A 21,634-nucleotide genomic window follows, 5' to 3' on the forward strand; every position below is an offset into this window, starting at 1 on the left:
ATAAAATTATGTCCACACAACAGCAATACTTATAATAGCCAAAATGTGGAAAGAACCCACAAATGTCCATCAACTGACAATGGATAAATAAATTGCGGTATATGCACACACTAGAATATTATTTGGCAGTAAAAAAATAAAACACTGATAAATGCTACATTGAAAACAGTCTGCTAAGTGAAAGAAGTCAGTCACAAAGGACCATATATTGTATGAGTCCATTTATAAGAAATGTCCAGACTAGGCAAATCCATACAGACAGAATATAGATTAGTTATTGCCTAGAGTGGACATGGGTGTGGGTAGGAAGGATCGAGAAGTTTCTGCTAATAGGTTTGAGGTTTCTTTTAGGGGTGATGACAATGTTCTAAATTTAACTGTGGTAATGGTTGCACAACTCAATGAATATACTAAAAACCTTTGAATAATACACTTTAAATGGGTAAATTGTATGGCATATAAATTATGTCTCAGTAAAGCTGTTATTAAAATAATTAGAGCTGTCCCCAAAATGGAAAACGATACCTCACTGGAAATAATGTTAAGCAAAGGCAAATGGCCTTTAGTTGGAAATATTACTGTAAAAGATGGATTCAATTAGTGGTTCCAATAGCAGTTCACAGACTAATACAAAAAAATCACCCAGGGAATTTAATGACTCTGGCTCCCTGAAACATCTAATTCGGTAAGTCCACTGGGGTCCAGGAATCTGTATTTTTAACAGGCTCCTTAAATTATTCTAATGTATAGCCAGAAGTAGGAACCACTAATAGCCCAATTCAAAGATATCATGATTCCCTGGTATCTCTGAGATACTTATCTCTAGATCTGGTATGGATCTAGTATTTTCCATTCATCCGAGAGCCTCAAAGTCCTTAAGGGCACTCATCTCCCTGAAATAAGGGTTTGAGTTTGGAAAAAAGGTGGCTTCATCTGCACCTTGTATATTTTTATTAATCTTATATATACTCTTTATTTAAGCTACTACGAATCTTTTTTTGGAAAGGAACAGATTTATATAAATTGAATAAATAAAAGATCACATATATTCTCACAAGAATTCTCTCAAAACTGTATTTCTCAAGTTGGGACACAATGGAAAGTCAATTTTTTTCTCAAATACTTATAATTTAATATTTTTATATTAAAAAATACAGGCATATTATAAAATCAAATGTAAAATTTTCATGAATTTTTAAGATAGAACCCAGAAACTTCAAGGAAATTCCATATTTGCCACAGGAACTACTTTGGGTTACACTCCCAGATTCTAAGGGGACATATTCATTCCATTCTGCAATTAATACTTCAGTGGAAAACCCAAGAAGTGTAGGCATTCTGTTTTCCATTCCATGGTGATGAAAAATGTAATCCCCATTCATTCACAACCTTATACAACATAGATTAATCAGATTACTAGTGACTGTGCTCTGTGCACTTCAAGAGGGAAAAAGTCTGAAATGAATCTAAGAACTAAACCATCACCTGTTAACAAATGAGTGAAAAGTCCTCAGAGGCATGCAGTATTCAGGAAAATGTCTGCTGAGGATCAGGCCTTCTAGTTTCCTAGCCTAGTGCTTTAGCCAGATGACAATGAACGTCAAGGACACCCTCAGGGGTGTGTGGACCTCACCCACCTAGTGGAGGGTCTACCCTGGGTGCTTATCTAGCCTTGCCCAGCCCTTGGGTCTGTGAAGAAGCACTAGGTGGCTGGCCTGTCTGAGACCTTAGATTTACTACAGCTAAAGAGAAGGTGTTCTCCTAGACCTGTAATCTTTCTTTTTTGACAAAGAGCTTTGATTTTTGGCTGTTTTTTTTCATATCATTTCTCAAAACATTTGTGATAACTTCACTCAGGGATAAAATATCAAAAGAGTGAAGTTATAGTTGACTCTGACACAGTTATATAAATCTAGGTCAATTTCCTCAATACTAAAATTAAAAAGTGGAATAAGATAAACCTCAAGGTCCTTTCTAGCTTTTAAACTCTACACTCTCACAATATTTATCAATATTGAAGATATGCCTTGCAAATTTCAAAGGCAATTCCAAAACAAGAAGTTGTAAACATTGTTTCTTATCCTTTCCATCCCAGTGTTCCCTCTTGCATCACCCGAGCTCAAAGCCCCATCTCTCCCCACTTGGATTTTTGCAACAGTCCTCAATTCTTTTTTTTTTATTTTTTTTTATTGTTAGTTTCAGGTGTACAGAACAATGCAATAGTTACCCTTTTCACCCTCACAAAGTAACAACCCCCCTCCCCCCATCCACTGCCCTCCCACCCCCAAATCATGCTTATCTATTACAATTCCATTGAATCCGTTCCCGCACTCTACTCCGTGTCCCGAGGTTATATGTATATATAATTATAGTTGACATACAGTATTATTCAACATCAGTTTCAGAAATACAATGCGGTGGTAAGGCCTCCACATCAACTATGAAGTGGACTCCCCAAAAGGGCATTGGTCCATCTGGCTCCCTAAGAAATGCTTACAACGTTATTGATTGTATTCCTCGGACTATCTTTTTCTATCCCTGAGGCCATATTACAATTCAAAATGGATTAAAGACTTAAATATAAGACCTGAGACCATAAAACTCATAGAAGAAAGTATAGGGTCTAAATTTGCAGACATCACCCGGAGCAATATTTTTACTGATACATCCCCACAGGCTACGGAAGTAAAAGAAAAAATGAACATATGGGACTACATCAAACTTAAAAGTTTTTTCACAACAAAAGAAACCATCAATAAAACAAAACGGAAGCCAACAGTCCTCAATTCTGATCCTCAATCTCCCCTTAATCCATTATATTGACCACACTGCTGGTAGATGATTCTCCAATTATCATCTCCTCCAGTGGCTCTTAACCTGGCATTAAAGGCACTCCATAATCATAATCCTTTCCCCATTTATCTTTCTAACCTTCACTAGCCCTTCGTTATATTAATTTACATTTCAGCAAACCTGTCAGTACTTCCTCCTACAATGAATTACACATATCGTAACTTCAAATTTGTTTATATCATTTCCCCTGCTTGAAATACTCTCTGAATTACTCCCCACTTTTGTTCTTTTCTTCAAGAATGAGTACAAGTCTCATCTGCACTACAAAGCCTTTTCTGACAACCTTCTTTAAATTCCTGGGGCACCTAGCCTGTAATACATCTTTGGCATTTAACAGATGCTGCCCTCGACTGGGCAGATTTAATACCCAAGAGGTCTGTAGGGAAACTTCTGCCCCATTTTCTCCAGGTAAGCCCCTCAGCTTCAATACGGGGTGAATATATAACACACAGCATCTAAAGGGGCTACACTTAAACTACATTTTTTTAAAAAAACAGCCGAAGTAACAGTTTATGTGTAATTATTATAATTTAGCAAACAAATCTACCCTACTCTTGCCAACCGTATTTTTACAGCTGTGTTCTAAAATTTAAGGTAATTCTCTAAGTTTGGATTAATACTTCCTATTTAATACTTCCCTTTTTAAAAAGGGAGGGAGGCGAGATTTCAAAATAAGTCATCAAAACTTTAATGAGATAACAAAATTCCAAAAAACAAAGCCATGAACATACTTTTAGACAACAATAAAACTGCTTATTTTACAGGCATCATAGCAAAATCGAACTTGGGAAGGGATAGAAAGAGACATTTTGTCTGGTCAGACTCTTTAAATGAAATGGCACATGTTTTTCTCCTGCAGCCATGCAAAACACACAATTTTTATATAAACCGCATGTATACTCTGACAATACTGCCACCCCTTTCCCTGTCTTAATTCCAGAGACAATTTAATTCACCTGCAATGTTTTTGGTCTTGCTTAATAAAGAACACTTAATCTGGTCTTTACCCTTCTGATAAAAATACTGAGATAATACAGATACAAGTCCAAATTTGCCACTTTCACTTATACACAAATAAGGCGTCTGGAAGAGCCAAGAAACACTCCACTAACAAGCCCTGTGATGAAGTGTTAGTAAACATTAGAAAATTGATTGCAGGCATGAAATAATAAGTTAAGACAAAGGAAATATTTTCAACATGTCTCCTTAAGCTGAAGTAAAAATATTTTAACCAATATGCTAGAGACTTTCATTAATTCAAAACAGTCTGAAAGTAAAACTGCAATGGAAAAAAAATCTCTTACTGAAACTATTTTAATATTTGAAACTATTTGAAAGAGTTGTACTTATTTCACAGGAAAAGCTAATTTATTTTCTTTCAACAAACAAAGAGCATGGAAATGAGCCTGAAGTTACTCACGTGCAGAGCGGAGGGGTCTGGCAGAAATTCAGCATCTTCTCCAAAGATAAAATCGGGGGGCAGCTCTGGGTATTGGGCATTGAAAATGATATCCCCTGAAACACAAGAACATGGCAGGCCCTTCTCAGTTCCTTGCTAATACATGCATGTTCTGAGCAATGCATCAGAAACATTTCTAATGGAAGTTGGTAAAAATTTGAAAAGCACTTTCTGAATGATTAATTCTTCAAACAAAAGAACTGATATCCTTCCTCTTTTAAATTAACATCCACAACATGCAGTCAAAAAAGTTAATCTCTTAACACACTACAAATATAAATACCCAAGCATAAAAGTATAACCGCAATGTACAAAATACATGCAGATATTTTTTATAGGAAGTATTACTCTCCAATCCCTGCCTGCTAATTAATAGGCCTTTACTGAGCACTGATTCTCTCAAGTCCTTGCCGTCAAGAAATTAACCATACAAACCTTTGGTAAAATGGAAAGAACATCTGGCTTGAGGTAAAAAAGTCAGGTTTGTATCCATAAGGTTTCCTAATTATTTACTAGCGCAAGTCATCTTGAGCAAGTTTTAACTTCTTTAGGCTTCAGTTTCCTCATCAGTAAAAGGGTGGATATAATATTACTAACATCACGGATTTGCTGTGAGGATAAAAAGAGACCACGTGCCTAAATGGTGTCTGGTATACAGCACGCACTCAGTAAGTGACACAGGAATACTACTGCTATTATCACTAGCATTATTTTGAAACATGAGACAAATTACAAGGCCTTCCTTAGCAAATGTGTGTTGTATGTTCTTCGGCTTCCCTGTTCCTTTCCTGTCTCCTTCCTTAGCGCCCTTTCTTTCCACTGCTCACCCCAAGAATTGGTCCTCATCATTCTGTTAATACCAACAAGCAGATTCGTACACCGATAAGCACACATACTGGATTCTAGTGCCTAAGGGTGTATATACTTGTGTACACGCACACAACCACTCCACCCATGCACACACATCCAGTTGTATCAGTCCCATCATTTTTACTGCTCAAATAATAATATCTTCATGATGATACTCAAATTTAAACATTCAGACTTCAGTTCTTGTTTGAACCTTTGTATCTCTAACTATGTACTGTGTATTTCAATGTCAAACTCGACAAGATGGGTCACGTTCAGGGCGGTAGTTCCTGGCTGGTCCTTTTCTCAGTCCTCTCTTCCCCTGGCTGACTTCCCCTTGTTTCTAGGGACGGAACAGCTGTTCCTTAAGCACAGCTGATGCTTAAACTGCAGTATCATCTCCAACCTTATCCTCACCCTTTATATTCACAGAAAACAAGTCATCTCAGCTTTTCCTCCAAAATGTTTCTCATGTGGTTACTTCCTACTGCTAACAGCTCTGCCGAGGCCCAGGTGGCCTAGTCCATACAGTCACACATCCAGTGACAAACATTGGAACTCTGCTGTCAGCACATGCTAGGGACTACAGATCAAACAAAGAACGCTGCTCCTGAAGAGCTGGCAAGACTAGACGAATTCAATTATTACCATACCCTCTTAAATGGTCTCCTGATACCAGTTTCCCTCCAGCCACAATACATACTATCATAAAGTAAGTCTTCTTAAAGTACTTCCTTACCTCCAAACTTCCTAGCTCAAAAAACTTCAATAATTCTCTAATGTCAAATGGAGTAAGACCAAACTTTTCAAACTGGCATTTCAGGCCTCCAAAATATGATGTTTCCTATTTATGTATCCACCCATCCCTCTCTCTGCAAGCCAATACCAATCTTTTATTCCAGTCAATACAATCTGCTCACTGACCTGCAAATACTATGACACACAGTTGAAATGCGCTTTCCCCTTGCTCAGTTCTTACCCATCCTTTACGAGCACACTTAATTACCATCTCTTGCATGAAGACTTCCCTAATAAATCCAGTACACACTGATCATTGTTACCTCTGAAATTCAACAATAATGATGTCTTATGCCATTCACTTGAGTATTGAATTGTGGTCTTATACTGTTTTTATTGCTCCATTAATTTTTAAAATTCATAATAAACACATGTTACATGTGAGTCACTGTGTCAATAGTACAAAGATGGTTATCCTCAAGGAGCTTACATTTCATGAGACAAGACATATACACAGAACCAAAAACACACAGCAGTACAAGGTAAGTACATATACTTGATCTTCCTAAATATCTTGTAAGTATTCAGAGAATAAACATGCTCTTACATTTATTACATGTCTCCAACAAGGCAAAATATAACACACAGAATAGAGTCAAGAAATGCTCAATACATAAAAGAAATTCTACTACTCTCTAAATTGAATATCTAAGAACTAACAAAATCCACAGTAAAGAATAAAGTATAGAAGTGTTACTATGTCTGCCACTTTCTGTAGGGAATAAATGTGAGCAAGAAAATATACCCTTCAGAAGCTGGGTACAGAATTAAATTATCAAAAGTAGTGTAATCACTCCCTTTCCTTCACCCTACCCACTATCATTATCTCTGGTTTTCAACTGTATCTATTTCAAGTTATAAAATTTCTTCAAATCTGCCAACCATAAAACATTAATCCAAGCCAAGACTAAGAAGTACTAGTAGAGACAATATAAATGTACTTATTACTCATTTTTATTCAACTATACCCAGCACACACAATTCCTTAGAAGGACATGTACATTAGAGGTATATTTTTTAAAGTCCTACAGTTAGCTTACTTTGGTGACTTTTAAAGAAAAAGAAAAGTCATAAAGTTAATAGAGCAAAGGCATTAAAGTTTTGGAAAAAACCAAGCTAGAATCTATTGTGCCTTGATACTCAAAAAATAAATAGCAAGCTAAATTCCAATAGAAGAAATTTTATTATTTTTGTTACTACTGAAGACACAAAGCTGGATTTTCAAGTTCTCAAAGGATCACTGTCAGTTATACATATTTCCAAACCACTAAACATTAAAAATATGATCCAAGATATTCACTCTTGCCAATTCAATTAAACACTGTACTGGAGGATTTAGTCAGAGTACTCAGGCAAGAAAAAGAAATGAATGGCACCTAGATAGACACAGAATCAAAAAAAAGAAACAAACCTGTGAGAATGAATAAGTTCAGGAAAGTTGCAAGATACAAGAAAGTGTATAAAATCAATTACATTTCTATACACTACCAATGAACAATCCAAAAATGAAATTAAGAAAAAAATTCCATTTATAACAGCATCGATAAGAATAAAATACTTAGGAATAAACTTAACAAAAAAAATGTAAGACTTGTACACTGAAAACTACAAAACTGCTGAAACACATTAAACAAGGCCTACATAAATGGGAAGACATCCCATGTTTGTGGATCAGAAGACTTAATACTGTTAAGATGGCAATACTGCCTAAATTATAATAATCTACAGATGTCATGCAACCCCTATCAAAATCCCTGCTTGACTTTTTCTGCAGAAATTGACAAGCCAATCCTAAAAGTCATATGGAAATGCAAGGGATCCCTAATGTCCAAAAAGCAATCTTGAAAATACAAAGTTGGAGGACTCACACTTCCCAATTTCAAAACTTATTCCAAAGCCACAGTAAATCAAGACAATGTGGTACTGGCATAAGGAGAGACATACTGATCAATGGAATAGAATTCAGAGTCTGGAAATAAACTCTTACACTTATAGTCAATTGATTTTGGACAAGGGTGCCAAGACAATTCGATGGGGCAAAAAGCATCTTTTCACTACCTCACACCCATTAGGATGACTATTATTTTAAAGAGGAAGTGGGGAAGATTGAGAGAGGGAGAGAGAGGAGAGAAGAGAGAGGAGAGGAGAAGAGAAGAGAGAAAATTAATATAATGAGTGTTAGCAAGGTTGTGGAGAAATTGGATCCCCTGTGCACCACTGGTCGTAATGTATAATGGTACAGCCACTATGGAAAACAATATGGTGGTGCCTCAAAATTATTAAAATATAATTCAGGGCCGGCTGAGTGGCATGTTGGTTAGGAGTTGGCTGGGGACGCCAACTCTGAGCAGCAGGGCCCTGGTTCGGATCCCACATGAGGGCCAGTGATGCTGCGCCCTCTACAGCTAAGATGGTGAACAACAGCTTGACCTGGAGCTGGGCTGCCGTGAGTCGCCGGCGACGGCATAGGCTGCAGTGGGGCTGGCCAACAGCAGGCATGAGCTTTCGTGAGCTGTCTGTCGTGATCCGCCATGAGTGGCCATCCAATGGCCGGTGAGTGACCGCCTCACCCGGGAAGAGCGCAATGATGGTGCCAACATGGGCCAGTTAAGCGACATCCTCCATAACTAGACTGAAGAACAAAAGGACAACAACTTGTCTGTTCCCCTTCCCTGATTCCCCAACACTGTTCCCTCCCCAATTCCCCAATAAAATCTTTAAAAAAAATATATATATATATATATATGTATGTATGTATGTATGTATGTATATATAGTTCAACAATTCCACTCTCAGTATATACTCAAAAAAAGTGAACTCAATGTTTCAAGAGTATTTGTGCACCCACATTCACAGCAACGTCATTCACAAAAGCCTATTGGAAGCAACCCAAGCGTTCACCGACAGCTAAACAGAGAAACAAAATGTGGTATACACATGCAATAGAATATTATTCAGCCAAAAAAAAGGGCATTCTGACACATTCTATAATATGAATGAGCCTTGAGAACATTATGGTGAGATAAGCCACTGCAAAAAGACAAATACTGTGTGATTCTGCTTATATGAGATACCTAGAATAGTAGAATTCATAGAGACAGGAAGAAGAATGGTGGTTGGCAAGGGCCAGTGGGAGGAGAGACTGGGGAGTTGTTTAATGGGTCTAGAATTTCAGTTTTGCAAGATGAAAAGAATAATAGAGATTGGTTGCAGAACAATGTGAATGCACTTAACATTACTGAAATGTACACTTAAAAATTATTAAGACAGTAAATTTTGTTACGTATATTTTGCCACAATTAAAAAAATTTAACATAAAAGTCATCTATAGACAGTCTGTGTCCACTTAAAATTCATATGTTGGAATCCTAATCCCCAGTGTGACAGTATTTGGAGGTGGGGCCTTGGGTAAGTGATTAGCTCATAAGGACAGAGCCTTCATGAATGCCACCAGTGCCCTTATGAAAGAGACCGGAGAGAGCTCTGCTGCCCCCTTCTTCCATGTGAGGTTACAACGAAAAGATGGACTGTCTATGAACCAGGAAGCAGACCCTCACCAGACACTGAATCTGCCAGCACCTTGATGATCTCAGGTTTCTCAACTTCCAAAAAAATAAACATTTGTTGTTTAAGCCATTCAACGGATAATAATTTATTATAGCCGCCTAAACAGACTAAGATAGTCTTTTCAACAAATGGTGCTGGGACAATTCGCTATCCACATGTCAAAGAATCCACGTACAAAAATTTACTCAAAATGGATCTAGATCTAAGTGTAAGAGTGAAAACTATGTAACTCTTTGAGGAAAACATAAAAGTAAATCTTTATAACCAGGCAATGTTTTCTTAGATATGCAATCAAAAGCACAAGCAACAAAAGAAGAACTTGATAAACTGGACTTCGTAAAAATCTTAAATTTTTGTCCTTCAAAGGGCACCATCTAGAAAGTGAAAAGATAAGTCAGAAAATACATGATTTGGCTAATTATATATCTGATAAAGGACTTGTACCCAGAATATATAAAGAACTCTTATACCACAACAATAAAAACACAAATAACCCAATTTTAAAATGGGCGAAGGATTTGAATAGACGTTTCTCCAAAGAAGATGTAGAAATGGCCAGTAAGCCTTATGAAAAGATGCTCAGCATCATTAGTCATTAAGGAAATAAAAATAAAAAACAATGAGATAACACTTCACAACCATTAGGATGGCTACAATCAAAATGACAAATAATCACAGGTGTTGGTGAGGACGTGGAAAAACTGGAATCCTCAAACACTGCTAGTGGAAATATAAAATGGTGCCTCCGCTTTGAAAAAGTATGGCAGTTCCTCAAAATGTTAAACATACCTTATGACCCAGCAATTCCACTCTAGCTATATATTCAAGAAAAATGAAAACGTATGTCCACACAAAAAACTTGTACATGAATGTCTATAGCAGCATTATTCACAACAGACAAAAACTAGAAACAATCTAATGTCCACCAACTGAAGAATGGATAAATAAAACGTAATACACACACACACACACACACACACACACACACACACACACACACACGAATATTATTCAGCTATAAAAAAGAACTGATATATAGTCACGGGACATGGAGTAGAGTGTGGGAATGGAGTCAGTGGAATTGTAATAGATAAGCATGATATCGGGGGGAGAGGGCAGCAGATGGGGAGAGGGGGGTTGTTACTTTGTTAAGGTGAAAAGGAAAACTATTGCATTGTTCTGTACACCTGAAACTAACAATAAAAAAAAATTTTTTTTAAGAAAGAACTGATATATGCTATAATGTTGATGAACCTTGAAAACTTTATGCTAAGCAAAAACAGCAAGACATCAAAGGCCATATATTGTATGATTATTGTATAATTTCATTGATATGAAATGTCCAGAATGTACAAATCCGCAAAGACAGAAAGCAGATTAATAGTTGTCAGGGGCTGGGAAAGGGGAAAACGGCGAGTGACCACTAACGAGTTAAAGGCTTCTTTTTGTGGTGATGAAAAATGTTCTGGATTTAGTGCTGACGGCTGCACAACTTTGCGAATGTATTAAAAACCATTGAATTGTACACTTCAGTGAGTGAATTGCATGGTATGTAAATTATATCGCAATAAAGCTGGGGGTTTTTTAATCTGATACAAAAATGTGTCCCACTTTAATCTGAACTTAAATAAATAAATTAGAGAGTATTTACTCAATGGTTATGAGTAAATTTGTTTTTTATAAATAAAATCATCTTAAAAATGCAATTTGGAGTTCTCCATTTAAAGGAACTCTGCAATGATCCCTTTTTAAAAACAAAGAATATTTTTATAAAATAAATACTTATAAAGATCTTCATTTTTCAAGAAGTTCCCCAAATGGGTCCTTTTAAAGGAAATTAAATTTTTTTTATTTTAGTTGATTTTTTTTTATTTTAAAGCTGCCAAAAGTATTTGAGTATGTAACAAACATTTTTTAAATTAACAATGTATACCAAATTATCACACCCTCAATTGAGAGGCTCTTTTTAGAAAGAAAGAGAGAGATTACTATCTTACATGTAGTAAAAACAATACACAAAAGTCTTTTTCAAAACAAAGAAGTAAATTTAAATATCTTTCAGAATCTCATACTCCTACATTTCAGAATTTCTCAAACTTCAACTTCGAAGACCTCCTGAAACACTGCTCAATACTCCATAGCCTCTTTGGAATAAAACGTAGCATTGTTTTCTTGCTATGGAGAACAGTCAGTAAATCAGTCAAGAACATTTATGAAAAACCCACCATGCACAGATGCACATACTGGACACCTGGGGAGTTATTTGGGAAGTAGAAAACATAGCTCCTGACCTCAAGGCAGAGATGGTGGCAAAAAGAACAACACAAATCATAGAGAAGAGCAATAACATCGCATTTCCTTTATTTCACCCTGGAGAAGATGATACAAACACAGAGAACAGACAGATTACTTGGATATTGCTTACTTCAACTTTTCATAAAAAGGATGAGTAGGCAAGAGAACAAAGAAATAAAAATAGGATCAGAGGTGACATAAGTGAGGTTATAAAAAAAAATGAAGAAACAAAACACCTACAATAGCTAGCAGTTATGACCACCTAAAGACAAAATGGTGGTTTCCAGTCTTATTTTTTATCACTGTGAAAACTTCCAGGCTACATGGCATTGGGACCACTGGGGCTTAGAAAACACACATTAACAATGCTTCATAATATGACATACACATGAAATCACAGAAATTCCAGGGGCAAGATAGTTTTTATTTACATGCTTGTGCCTCAGCAGCTGACAATCTTCAGGAGGTATCAGCGTCATCTTTGGAAGGCCCCGTCACCCAATCTGCAAAGTGAACCTGACGTCCTGCTTCCAGTTAGAAGGAACACAGCTCGTCCACAAGCTCCTTTCCTTACTCTTGCCAGTGAAATAGAATCGTGTTATTTTGTCTATTTTAAAATTTAAATAGCTGCCAGAAAAACACAGTTTCAAAGAAATAATTCAAATGGCAAATAAAGGGAGTTTTGCCAGTGATGAAAGAATTATTTCTATCAGTTGCTACATAAAATGATTATTTACTGAAACTCCAAGTGTGGGAAGTAAGGGTCAGACAAGAATCTTGTGGACATGCCCAGCTAAAGGAGACTCACCATGGAAAAGTGGTTCAAGCTATAATTTGACAAATGACTTTGGAGAGATGACTCATTTCCAAGAGTTAGTTCTAATTCTTGATAGTGTTTCTTACAATGAAATTTAATTTCTCCCTCTTCCTCTTCCTCTTCCTCTTCCTCTTCCTCTCCTCTCCCCTCCCCTCCTCTCCTCTCCTCTCCTCTCCTCTCCTCTCCTCTCCTTTCCCTCTCCCTCTACCTCTCTCTTTCTGAAAATTTCATCCCCTGGTTCTCTGGAATTTATGACACAATTCTAGTTTCACTTTAATATCATAGCCCTTCAACCCCCTTTACAGGCAGCTCTTGTGACCTCTCTTTCAACCGCACCCTGAGTCACCTCTCGACCAGGCTCAATATCCCAACTTCTTTCACCTGGTCTGTTTCCTTTATCATCCTCTCCTCTCTCTTCTCTGCAGGTACCAGTTTGTCTATAACCCTCTTAGAGGATAATGCCCAGATCTAAACATAAGATTCCAGGTGTGCTCTAAAGAGCACAGAATCCAGTTTAAAAACCCACGCTTTCATTTTAGATACTATTAATAAATACCATTGCAAACTGAAATGGCATTTTTTTGGCAGCCATATCAATGTTGACTTGTATTATGTTTCCTATCAGCTAAAAGCCCCAAGACTTTTATATATACACTATTGTTAAGCCACATATTCTTCATTTGTAATTGGGACAGCTGAATTTCAGAATCTATTTTGGGATGTTAAATTTGTCCCCATTATATTTCAATCTTGTTAGATTTACCTCTCTATTTACAGAACATCGTAGCATTCTTAGATTCTATTCCAATTCTGGGTTGGCACTCTCAGTTTCAAGTTATAAACAGATTGGCTAAACATCCTTCTGGAAAACTCCCTCTCTGGCAGCCACAGTTCAATTAATCAGGACCTCTTGGGTGCAATCATTTAAACAATAATATTTACCCAATTATACTACAAACCTAAACATTCATCACAAGGATATCATGAAGAAACTTATCAAGTGCCTCAAAGATTACACTCTGTTTTCCCTATAAATGCAGAGATACCGTCAATGCTTCCATTGTACAGCACACTTTTTATCTTGAGAGAGAGAATTTCTTTTCCTATACCAAGGAAAAGAGACTATAAGAATTATCATCTCTGAGAGGTGGCATAATTCATATGAAACAGGCCCTCAAAAAATACGTATCTGTAAAAGAAAGGATGGGGGGGGACTAACTTTAGGTCATTTAAATTGGCCTCCTTTACTTATAAGACTCCCTTCTATCAGATCCCTATCTCTAGACTTTAACCACTTCTAATCCTTTGGATTTCTCGTATCTAAAGCTGTGCTGTCAACAGAAATATAATACAAGCACATACATAATTTAAAACTTACTAGTAGCCACATGACAAGAATGAAAAGAGTAAAATTTTTGTTTTTAAATTGTATATACAGTAAAATTCACTTCTGAGTACAGTTTTGTGAATTTTATCACATACATAGATTCACATGCATAGATTTGAGTCAACATCACCAAAATGAGGATACAGAACAATTCTACGACCCTCTAAAATTTCCTCATGCTACCCCTTTGTAGTTCAACTTTCCCACCATATTCCTCATCTCTGACAACCTCCGATGTACTCTCTGTCCCTTCAGTATCACATTTTCCAGAATGGCATACACATGGAAACATATAGTATATAGCCTTTTGAAACTGGCTTCTTTCACTTAGCAGAAGGTGTTTAAGACTCAGCCAAAGGTATCAATCAATACATGTAAGTGCATGTATCAATAGTTGGTTCCATTTTATAGCCAATTAGTGTTCCATTTTATGGATGTACCACCGTTTACTTATACATTTACCCAGTGAAGGGCATCTGGGTTAGTTCCAGTTTTTGATGACTATGAATAATGCTTTTACAAACATCCACGTACAAGGTTTGTGTGAACATAAAATTTCCATTTCTTGAGAAATGATTATCGTTTCTAGATAAATACTTAAGAGTGGAATCGCTAGATCACATGAAGAAGTGTATCTCTACCTTTAAAACAAACTGCAAACTGCTGTCTGGTAGCTGTTCCATTTAACAGTCACACAAGCAGTGCATGGGAGTTCCAGTTGGTACACATGCTCATCAACCCTTGATGTGGTCCCTGTGTTGTCATTGTCCTTGGTGTCTGCAGTCCTTCTAACTGGTGTGTCATGATATCTCATTATGGTTTTGATTTACATTTCCCTAATGACTAATGAAGTTGAGCATCTTTTCATGTGCTTATTTGCTATCTGTATATCTTCATTTTGGTGGGGTGTTGGTTCAAATCCATTGCTCATTGCTTTTTATTCAGTTGTTTGTCTTCTTATTGTTGACTTTTGAGACCTCTTTGTATGTTCTGGAAACTTGTCCTTTATCAGATATGTGATTTGCAAGTATTTTCTCCCAATGTGTCTTGTCTTTTTCTTCTCTTAATAGTGTCTTCAGCAGAGCAAAGTTTTTAGATTGGTGAAATGAAATTTATCAACTTTTTTCTTTTACAGATTGTGTTTTTGATGTTGTACCTAAGAATTCATTGCCTAACTGGAGTCACAAAGACTTCCTCCTGTTTTCAGTTTCAGTTTGAAATTTTATATTTCAGAATGTGATTTATTTGAGTTATTATTTGTACAAGGTTTAGGATATAGGTCAAGATCCTTTTTTTCTTTTTTTTTTTTTTTTTTGCATATAGAGGCCCAATAGTTCTAGCACCATTTGCCAAGAATGCTATCCTTTTTCCATTGAGATGCTTTTGCATAATTGTGAAAAAAATCAATTAACCATATTTACATGGTTCTTTTATTTACCATTCAATTCTGTTTTATTGATTCCTTTGCCAATACCACACTGTCCTTGATAGCAAGTCTTAAAATTTAGTAGTCTGACTCATCCAACTTTGTTCTTTTCAAAATTATTTTGGCTATTCTAATTCCTTTGCCTTTCCAAATAAATTTTAAAATCGTCTTGTCAATATCTACATAATCCTGCTGAGATTTTAAAGGAATTGCTCTAAAACTATAGATTAACTAAAAGAAAATTGACTTCTTAACTATACTGAGTCTTCTAATCCACTAAAATGGTATGTCTTTCCATTTATTGATGTCTTTGATTCCTTATATCTGCATATAGATCCTGAACATATCTTATTAGATTTATGACTAAGTATTTCTTTTTCCCTTTCCTTTTTTTAAGAGGGTAGCTATTATAATGGCACTATTTTTAAATTTTGTATTTCCAATTGTTCTTGCTAGTATAAAGAAAATGGCTGATATCCCTAAGTTGACCTTGTATCCTGCAACCCTGGAAAACTCACTTACTAGTTCTAGGAGTTTTTTTGAAATTCTTTGGGACACATAGACAATTATGTCATATGCAAAAAGAGGCAATTTTATCTCTTCTTTTCCAATCTGTATGCCTTTTTTTTTCTTGCCTTATCACACTGTCTATGACTTTCAGTGTAATGTTATATATATAGGAGTTGTAAAAGTGAACATCCTTGCCTTATTCTCAGTCTTAGGGAGAAAGAATTTAATCTTTCACCATGCATTATGTTAACTGTAGCTTTTGTGTAGATGTCTTTTATCAGGTTCAGAATGAGGAAATTCCCTTCTATTCCTAGTCTGCTAAGAATTTTTATCATGAACAGGTTTTAAATTTTATTCAATGTTTTTTTCTGCATTTATTGATATGATCACATGGTTTCTCTTCTATTAGTTTATAAATATGGAGAACACTATTGATTTTCAAAAGTTGAATCTGTCCTTTATTCCCAGGATAAAACCAACATGGTCATGATGCATTTTATATATTTTTTTCTGCTGGATTTAATTTGCTAATATTTTTTGAAAAGTTTTGCTTCTCTCTTCAAATGAGTGATATTGGTCTATAATCTGTTTTGTTTTTCTTGTACTTTCTTTGACTGGTTTTGGTATCAGGAGAATGCTGGCTCTACAAAATAAGTTGGGAAATTTTGTGTCCATTTCAAGTTCTCAAACAGATTATATAAATCGGTGCTATTTATTCTTTAAATGTTTGGTAGAATTAATCTGAAACAATCTGGGCCTAGAGTTTTACTTTTGAAAGGTTGTTTTATGAACAATGAACTCAATTGTTTTAACAGATATAGGAATATTCAGATTATCTATTCCTTCTTGAATGAGTTTTGATAGTTTCTGTCTTTCAAGGAATTTCATTTAAGTTGCCAAACGAATTGGCATAAAGTTAGGTTCACAATGAAAACGTTGAACCGTCTTCTGTGGACTTGGTTCAAATGTCAGTATAGTTTTCAAAGCCTTTTATGCTATTCTGGTTTCCCAAGTATGTGTTACCCAGAGGCCAGTCTGGGATCTGGGCACTGGCCTAGATCACAGTTCAGCTCTCAAAGCCTTTGCTATACTGACTCTACCCAGCTCCATACATGTGCAGCTCGAGAACAAGCCTGCGACTTCATCACAAATTAAAGGCTCCCTTCCTCAACTCCCTCGCCTCCATGATTCCCTCGAAACTCTGGCTTTCGGGAGCACCTCCTCCTGCTGCTCTGGCTGGCAAGCGGGTGTTTTAGCCTCCCCATGTTCTTGTGCACTTCCCATGGCTGTGTCCACTGGGAAGAAAGCAGCAAAAGAAAAGAGTCTGAGGGGCTGCTGCACGAGTCCAGTTTCATAACTGGAGTTTGCCTGAGTTAGAGCCAGGAGAGCTGGGAAAGCTCCATAAAGGGTCCCCCTTTTTAGTCTTCTGACCCAAGAGAAAGGAATTTCATTGGAGGGAGTTTTTCTGTCCAGGCCCATTGCATAGTTCCAGGATCCGGGGTGCCCTAGGGTCTAAACCAGGAAACATGAAAGAAAAAAAGGAGAGAGGGATGGTAGGGCACACAGGAACTAACATCTATATGGGTCATTCTTTGCGTTTTTATTTCTCTTAGTGTGTCTGCTATTATCTACTTTTCAGAGTCTTCAGGTAGTTGCTGCATGTACTCTTTAGATATAATCACTAAAGAGAGATGGGAGGAGAGTGTTTACTACTTCTTATCTGGAACTGATCATCTTAAAAATTATTTAATAATCAGAAATAATGATTAACATTAATCTTACTATATTTTACTTATCCAATAGATATAATATATTATAGTATCATTTCAGCATGCAATCCATGTAAAATTAGTGAGGTATTTTACATTATTTCAAAATCTGATGTGTCACACTGACAGCACATCTCAGTTCAGGCTGGCCACCTTCCAAGTACTCCACAGCCACACATGGCTAGTAGCAACCATGTTGGGCAGCGCAGCTCTAGAGGCACAAATGAAAGGAAAGAAGAGAACACAGGGAATGAAGGGAAGGTAAGAAGGAAAGGTCATCTAACTTTCCATGACCATTTCCAGATAAAATGTGCTCACTACGTCATTAGGGGCAGTGCATTCTGTTGCTGGGCAGGGAGTAGTTGCTGGAAGAAGTTCTTTCTTGTATCTGAAAAAAAAAATATATATATATATATATATTAGTAGGTACATGTTTTCTAAGCGTGTGTGTGTATATATATATATATATACACACACGCTTAGAAAACATGTACCTACTAATACGAGTTCCACCCTCAGCATTACTCCCCACGACAGTCCCTAAATCCTCTGCAAATGACCTCTTCTTTTAGTCTTCTCTTCTCCAGGTAAGCATGCCCAGTTATTTCAGTTGTTTACAATAAAAGACAGTTCTCAGGAAATTAAGCTACATGATTCTTAGGTATGTCACAGGGAATCTGCTATGTTGCTGTTTCTTAGAAAATGAGACTAATTAGGAAAAGGGTATAATGTCCTTTCTTCAAATAGTATAATATGTTTTAAGTGAACCTTTAACCTTGTACTTTGGTATATTTATTTCAGTGCATAAAATAAAAATATTTTAAGCTAAGTGCTATGAATTAGCATTATTTTATTGAGTAATGAATATTCTACTGTAGAAATTTTTAGTCGTAATAATTTTCTAGTGCATATTCACAAACTATTTCATTAATACAATTTATTACCAATTCTTTGTTAATGACTACAATGCATCTGACCCCATAAAAAGACAGTAAGCTTTTTCAACCTGTCTATGATTTTGTTGGAGTTTTGAAAAGTAGCTAGGAATTAAATATAATTGTAAAACAAATCAGTAATGATGACTATCATGAAATAGTAAAAAACTGGGACAATAATAAAGAAAAAATTAGCAAATAAGTTTTTCATATATTAATTTAGGTGTAGCCTCCAGACTATTATGTATTGGGTTGTCAAAAAAGTCATGACACATTTTTGCAATGAAAAACATTGAAAAAAATACATCATGACTTTTCTGACAACCCAGTATTTACATTTCATTTTCTGTGAACTAAATATCATAGTGAGATAGATTGAAAGGTTGGTTTCAATGTACAGAGTAAGTACCTTTGCATTTATGGAGAAGAAAAAGAGACACTGTCATTTGGAGGATGCTATGGGGAAAAATCCTGAAATGTGAAGCAGTATTAAAAAAATTATTGCATACTTGAGGAAGTTTTAAAAAAGATTATGTGACTATAAAGATTTGGGTTAAACTGGCAGGATAAAAAGAGACTTTTTCTCATTTTCTAGAGAGATAATCTTCAATTACTACTTCACTCAATACCTCAAAAAATATTATACGTAGTGTCAGTAACAGAAAAGGAATTAATGGGCTCTGCCCCAATAAAGCTTGCAGTCTAGGAGATATGATCTTAGAGGTAAGACTTTTATAAAAATAACTATAAATACTAACAAATTATTGATTCAATAAGACCACCAGTGGATGCTAGAACCATTAAGCAAAAGATTGTTGGGGAAAAGGATACAGTCTCAAAGTATTACCCCACATATTACTGATAAATTACAATAAGAGAAAAGGTATCTTATGATGGAGAAATCTGGCAGAAACCACCTTAATTTAACTACATGGTTAAATTTAGCAACACCAACAATGGAACAAGTGGACATCATGCATCTTGTTATGACCACACTGAGATGGACATAATATCACCTATTTAGAAAGCTTGACAAAAACGTTTAACCAAAGGCCGGCCGAGTGGTGCGATGGTTAAGAACTGGCTTGAGACGCCAGAGGGCCCCGGTTCGGATCCCACATATGAGGGCCAGTGACACTGCCCTCCACAGCTAAGATGCTGAACAGCCCAACCTGGAGCTGAGCTGCTGTGAGTCGCTGGTGACGGCGTAGGCTGCAGCCCCTATGGCAGTGGGTTGCCATGGGCTACCGTGTATAGCCAAGCAGCCGCAGTGAGCGGCCATCCAGAAGCCGGCATCTGATCTGCCTCGCCCGGGAAGAGCGCAATGATGGTGCCAACTTGGGCCAGTGAAGCAACGTCCTCCACAAATAGACTGAAGAACAAAAGGACAGCAACTTGTCTGTCCCCCTTCCCCCCAATTCCCCAGCACTGTTCTCATCCCCCCAATTCCCCAACAAAAATCTTTTAAAAAAAAATGTTTAACTTAAATACAATCATGAAGAGATAATCAGACAAACCAAATTTTAGGACATTCTACAAAACAACAGGCCTAGACTCTTCAAAACCCCTGAGATCATGAATGACAAAAAAAAAAAAAGAAAAAGAAAGAACTGTTCTAGATTAAAGAAAATTGGAGATATCAATAGTAAATACAGCACATGATCCTTCACTGGATCAGATATCAGGGGGATAAGCTAAACGGACATTAACAGACAACTGCAGAAATATAAATTTGAACCCTATTAGGAAATATTATTGTACCGATGTTAAATTTCTTGAGTGTGATGATAGCATGGAGATTCTACAGAACGAAAATGTCCTTCTCTTGGGTAATATATATTGAAGTATTATAGATAAAGTACCAAAACGTTTGTAACATACTTTAAAGTGGTTCAGCAAAAAGATTTAGATGTACAGATATAAACATATACCTAATCTGCACGTATATGCACATTATGTGTGTGAGTACAGAGAGATAAATATGGCAAAATGTTAAGAACTGATAAATTAGATAAAGGGTTTACAGATGTTCAGTGTATAATTCTTTCCAATTTTTGTAGGATACATGTTATTTTTTAAAATAATAATTTGAGAGAAAAAAGTATAAAGTAAAAACCAATTAGTCATAAGAAATGGACAAATACCATGCCATAGAAATACTGAAACTGGAGGAATTAGTAAGGAATACAAGGGAGGACTTCTTTGAAGAAGTGGCACTTGAGCTGGGTATTAGACAACAACAACAAAAAACACTAAAAGAAAAATATTATAAATACATTAACGCATTCTTTTATAAGAAGTGAAACAACATAGGATATATATTTTAAAATGAGGCAATGAAGGGAACATCATGAGCAAAGGCAGAGTGGTAGGAAACCCGAAGCCAATCCAGGGAAGCACAGCAGATGCTGTTGGTGCCCACCCATGTCCCCTTGGGCCGCCCACCCAGCAGTCACCTGCAGCTCTGGACTCCCCTACACAGAGTTTCTCAACTGCAGTACTGCTGACATTTGGGGCGAGCCGCCCCATGAACTGTAGGATGTGTGGCAGTACCCCTGGCCGTTAACCACTAGATGCCAGCCAGCAGCCCTCTCCTCCTCCCACAGTTGTGACAACCAAACATGTCTCCAGATATTGCCAAATGGTCTCTAAAGAACAAAAAACCTCCCCACTCCAAATGCCACTCCCATTCCCCTATCTCCCCTCCTCATCCTGCTTCGCTCCTACCCCACCCCAGCGCACCCACCACCACCACCACCTCCTCAGCCACAACTATAAGCCAGTGGCCACCCAGCTCAAGTAACTTCATCTGTCTGCCTAAAGGCAGTCTCTGGCCTAAAAGGGAGCTTGGCCAGCACCTAAAGAAAAGCAAGAATGGGGGCCGGCTGAGTGGCTCAGTTGGTTAAGAGCTCGCTCAAGAGTTTGAGCTCTGAGCAACAGTGGTTCGAGTCAGCCCGAGCTGAGCAGCC

General features: G+C 36.8%; 1 protein-coding gene across 3 annotated transcripts in view; it reads right to left on the reverse strand.

Moving 5' to 3' along the window:
• The window catches only part of BABAM2 (BRISC and BRCA1 A complex member 2), a 374,448-nt gene that overhangs the window by 289,129 nt on the left and 63,685 nt on the right, over positions 1-21,634 (reverse strand). For all 3 annotated transcript variants that reach the window (XR_002125902.1, XR_002125953.1, XM_019658721.1), the window contains exon 4: positions 4,274-4,368. Coding sequence is in view for 1 of the 3 variants with exons in the window: in XM_019658721.1 (XP_019514266.1) it covers positions 4,274-4,368 (95 nt within the window). In the remaining 2 variants the exon portion in view is untranslated. The remainder of the gene's footprint in view (positions 1-4,273; positions 4,369-21,634) is intronic.

The sequence above is a fragment of the Hipposideros armiger genome, unplaced genomic scaffold (genome assembly GCF_001890085.2).
Source record: "Hipposideros armiger isolate ML-2016 unplaced genomic scaffold, ASM189008v1 scaffold_0, whole genome shotgun sequence".
Classification (NCBI taxonomy): domain Eukaryota; kingdom Metazoa; phylum Chordata; class Mammalia; order Chiroptera; family Hipposideridae; genus Hipposideros; species Hipposideros armiger.